Genomic DNA, 4,205 nt, shown 5'->3' on the forward strand with positions numbered 1-4,205 from the left:
TTTTTATTCTTTCTATTTCTATTTCTTTGTCTTTCTTTTTAATTTCTTTTGTTGTTCTTTTATCTTTGTTATTTCTTGTTCTTGTTGTTTGATTTTATCTTTTGTTTTATTGTTTTCTTCTTCTTGTTTATTTCTCTTATTTCTTTCTTTAATCTTTTGTTTCTCTAAATTCCATTTCAATGTTCATATTTGTTCTTCTTTCTGATAAACTTCTATCTGGTGTTTGCTCTTCATTCTTTCTATTTCCTTGTCTTTATTCTTTATTTATTCTTTCTCTTCTTTCTCTTGTTTTTGTATTTCTCCATTTCTTCTATTTTTCTTTCCATTTCTTTTATTTCTCTTTCATGTTCTACTGCTATTTCTATTATCTCCATATCTTTCTATTATCTCTTCTTCTATATCCCTTTCTTGTTCTTGTATTATTTCTTCTTTCTTTCTTCAACTCCTATGTGTATTTCTTCTTGTTATTCTTCTTTCTTAGATAACTTCTCTTTCATTATCTTTTCTATCTCTTCAAATCTCTTCAAATCTCTTCATCATTTCTTGGATTATTTTCTTTTTCTTTTGTCTTTCCTTCATTGTCTTTTCTTGTGATATCTTTTGTTTCTATATCTTTTAACAATGTTTATTCTCATAATAATATTAGTTAAACATTTTACCAGTATTATGGTATTTGTGGTTATAATAATTACTTTTCATTTATTATAAATGTGATTGATTGAGAATGTGCTATAGTATTTATAAATATGATAATTAATATTAAAGTGATTATGGCTATTAATTTGTTGACAATGATTATAGTTATAACATTGATGATATCTTCTAAATCTATTTGTTAGTGTATAATTATTTCTATAAGATTTTCATGGTATTCTTGAGCTGTAGAAATAGAAGTGAAAGTGATGAAATTATAAAAATAAAAAAAATATAGAAAAAATGATAAAAAATAAAATCAAAAGAAAATTAAACGAAGTAATAAACTTAGCAACATCCTCCTTTACTTTCTTTTGGAGATGGTTCAATTGCAACTACATCAGGTTTTTCAGCTGGTTTATCATTTGAAGTTTCTTCAACAGTAGAAGCATTTTGTTTAAAAATTTCAACAAGAAGTGATTTGAAAGCAGTTTCTACATTAGTACCATCTAAAGCAGATGTTTCAAAGAAGAAGAGATTTTGTTTTTGACAAAACTCTTTAGCAGTTGCCTCTTCAATTTCTCTTGTTTGAGCAAGATCTGCTTTATTACCAATAATCATTATAACAATCTTTGGATCTGCATTATCTTTTAATTCACTTAACCATCGTTCAATAGATTTAAATGTATTTTCTTTTGTAATATCATAAACAACTAATGCTCCAACTGCTCCTCTATAATATGCATTTGTAATAGCTCGATATCTTTCTTGTCCTGCAGTATCCCAAATTTGGGCTCTAATAACTTTTCCTTCATGTTGAATTGAACGTGTAGCAAATTCAACTCCAATAGTTGATCGTTTTTCTGCATCAAATTCATTTCGTGTAAATCTTAACAATAAGTTAGATTTTCCAACTCCACTTTCTCCTATTAAAACAACTATATTTATAAGTTATTCATTTTGTTATAAAATAATTCTTTATTAACTACAAACTCTTATAAAGGAAATCATAATCTTCTTGGGTCATTTTCTTTATTTTTAAGATTTTCTTTTCATCTTTTCTTGTTTCTTATTTTTATCTCTCTATTTTTGTCTTTCTTTTTTGAATCTCATTTCTTTCTTTTTTAGTTTCTCATTTGTTATAAATAACAATTCTTTTCTCTTTTTTAATCTTAACTTGAGATTCATTTTGTTCATTCCTATTAAATATAAACAATAACTATTTGTCTATTTTTTTTGTATTAAAAATAAATATAACTATTTTAAACTATTGTTTTTATAGTTAATAATCAAATCTTTTCTTTATTATTTTAACTCATTTTATTATATTACTTTCTTCTTTCTTTATTTTTTTCCTTAAAATTAATACAAAATTATATTTTGATTTTATACCTGAATTATTTATTCAATTTATTAAATATTATTATTCTACATATTATTATTCAATTTTATTTATATTTATTATATTTATTCTTATTAAATTATATTATTATTTATTTTAATAACTCATGGATTTATTAAATAAATTTCTTTAAATTTTTATTAATATTTAAATATAATTATTCATACTCTCAATTACATATAAATACAATAATTTTTCTAAATATTAGTCTTTCTTTTTATTTATTATTATTATATTTTCTTTTAACTAATGTATCTAATTAAATCTTAATTTAAATCTTATTTTATATTAATAAATGTATAAAGGATATACTATATTTATCAATATTTTTATTAATAATGTAAATCAATTTATAGAATAATAAATATTATATTTTAACTTATTTAACTTAAGAGATGAACTAGTACTATTTTAGATTTAATTAAACTAAAAGAAGAATATATCAATATAAAATTAAATAAAAAAGGATATGATAAAAGAAATAAAATTATAAAACAATTAATAAAGATATGATTAAGAAATAGAAATAAAAGAAAAATATTATTGAAATGAAGAAAAGAAATAAAACTAGAATAAAAAATATAATAAGTTTAAGAAACTTATGTAATATTAATTAATAAAATAATATTCAATTTTTAATATTATTGTTTTTAATATTATTTATTTGATATTTGATTAATATTTCATAGTATTAAGATATTTCTTTTTATTATTCTATATTTATTAGAATAATTATATTAATATTTCATTAATTATTTCATTAGTTTAATAACTAATTATTTTATCATTATTTTTATTTTTTTTTCTTATTAAAAATTCATTTAAATTTTTTATTTGTTATTAATGAATAATCATCTTATTATTACAATTTTATTGTTATAATTTCTTTAATCAATAATTTTTATACTTATATTTTTATTAAATCATAAATTATTGGCTACGAAAAAAAGGAAACAAATGAAAAATGAATAGAAATGAAGAGAAAGAATGATATAAAAGAAAAAAGTGAAATTAAGAAGTAGAAGAAGATGAAAAGAATAAAAGTAGAATGTTGAGAATATAAAATGAAAGAAGATAAAAATGAATATTTCAAAATGAGATAATAAATGATGAAAATAATGATGAAATAATGGATGCATTTTTATTATATAAATTAGAAATATCCAATAAAAAGCGTTTAATTTATTGATGTAAATTATTTAACATTATTTTATTTATGCAATTTATTTTATTTATTTTTATTTTTATAATTTTTATTTATATATATTATTTATTATCTTTTTTCTTTTTAATATATTGTTTATTTTATTTTATTATTTATTATTCTTTTATTTATTTTTCTATATTCTTTTATTTGTTCATTTTTATTATATTTATGAAATATTTCAATATTATAAAATAATTTTATTATTTAATTATTTAAATGATTTATATTAAAATGAATTTATTTTATATTTCATTGTTTTCTTTTATCTTTATTTTATATTTTAATAATTTCTTTAATATTATCATTTTATATTATTATTATTATTATCTTTATTCTTTCATATTTTTATTATTTATTATTATTATTATATTTTTCATTTCTTATTTTATTTTAATTTATTATTATGTTTATTTATATTTCTTTTCTTTCTTATTATTATTCTTCTTTATTCTTATTATTTCTTTATTTCTTGTTTTTCTATTTTATTTATTTTCATTTCATTCATATTTTCATTTCTTGTTTTGATTATTTTTGATTTGATTTAATTTTAATTTTTAATATTATTATATTTTTGATTATAATATTTATTTATCATTTATTTATTATTTCTTTTTATTATTATCATTTAATTTATATTTATTATTTATTTCTTTTATTATCTTTCTTTTCTTTATTCTTTATTATTTATATTATATTCTTATTTCTTATTATTTATTTTTGATTTTAAATGATTGTTTCAATATTCATCATTTTATTTATATCTATTATATTAATCTTATATCATTAATTTCTATTATTAAATATTGAATAATCAATGTGATATAACAAAATAATTTAAATAATATATCATTATAAAATGAAATGATTAATAAATGATTTCATAATAAATATTAAATTCATGAAATATTGAATAATATAATACAAAATGATAAATAAAAATAAAAATGATAATAATAAATAAAT

The 4,205-nt window shown here is 17.1% G+C and overlaps 1 protein-coding gene across 1 annotated transcript, besides 26 other annotated features; it reads right to left on the reverse strand.

The window, feature by feature from the left end:
* Positions 1 to 111: part of a microsatellite that runs on past the window's edge.
* Positions 1 to 162: part of a microsatellite that runs on past the window's edge.
* Positions 163 to 222: 60 nt separating this feature from the next.
* Positions 223 to 344: a microsatellite.
* Positions 257 to 438: a microsatellite.
* Positions 439 to 454: 16 nt separating this feature from the next.
* Positions 455 to 617: a microsatellite.
* Positions 618 to 735: 118 nt separating this feature from the next.
* Positions 736 to 764: a sequence feature (AT_rich).
* Positions 765 to 882: 118 nt separating this feature from the next.
* Positions 883 to 980: a microsatellite.
* A 1-nt stretch (position 981) lies between these two features.
* Positions 982 to 1,821, reverse strand: EDI_211890 (rab11, putative; the record flags this gene model as incomplete). Its single annotated transcript, XM_001733926.1, has 3 exons — positions 982 to 1,571; positions 1,627 to 1,694; positions 1,784 to 1,821. The coding sequence occupies 3 exons, from the start codon at positions 1,819 to 1,821 to the stop codon at positions 982 to 984; spliced, it is 696 nt and encodes a 231-aa protein (XP_001733978.1).
* Positions 1,679 to 1,766: a microsatellite.
* A 40-nt stretch (positions 1,822 to 1,861) lies between the features above and the next one.
* Positions 1,862 to 1,964: a sequence feature (AT_rich).
* Positions 1,965 to 2,005: 41 nt separating this feature from the next.
* Positions 2,006 to 2,134: a microsatellite.
* Positions 2,045 to 2,137: a microsatellite.
* Positions 2,081 to 2,261: a microsatellite.
* Positions 2,246 to 2,326: a microsatellite.
* A 21-nt stretch (positions 2,327 to 2,347) lies between these two features.
* Positions 2,348 to 2,422: a sequence feature (AT_rich).
* A 32-nt stretch (positions 2,423 to 2,454) lies between these two features.
* Positions 2,455 to 2,620: a microsatellite.
* Positions 2,621 to 2,639: 19 nt separating this feature from the next.
* Positions 2,640 to 2,664: a sequence feature (AT_rich).
* Positions 2,665 to 2,666: 2 nt separating this feature from the next.
* Positions 2,667 to 2,839: a microsatellite.
* Positions 2,815 to 2,955: a microsatellite.
* Positions 2,956 to 2,977: 22 nt separating this feature from the next.
* Positions 2,978 to 3,162: a microsatellite.
* An 82-nt stretch (positions 3,163 to 3,244) lies between these two features.
* Positions 3,245 to 3,412: a microsatellite.
* An 11-nt stretch (positions 3,413 to 3,423) lies between these two features.
* Positions 3,424 to 3,552: a microsatellite.
* Positions 3,479 to 3,552: a microsatellite.
* A 1-nt stretch (position 3,553) lies between these two features.
* Positions 3,554 to 3,730: a microsatellite.
* Positions 3,731 to 3,782: 52 nt separating this feature from the next.
* Positions 3,783 to 3,968: a microsatellite.
* Positions 3,969 to 3,990: 22 nt separating this feature from the next.
* Positions 3,991 to 4,163: a sequence feature (AT_rich).
* A 1-nt stretch (position 4,164) lies between these two features.
* Positions 4,165 to 4,204: a microsatellite.
* Position 4,205: the final 1 nt, after the last annotated feature.

Source organism: Entamoeba dispar, genomic scaffold (assembly GCF_000209125.1).
Source record: "Entamoeba dispar SAW760 scf_1105229457895 genomic scaffold, whole genome shotgun sequence".
NCBI lineage: Eukaryota > Evosea > Mastigamoebida > Endamoebidae > Entamoeba > Entamoeba dispar.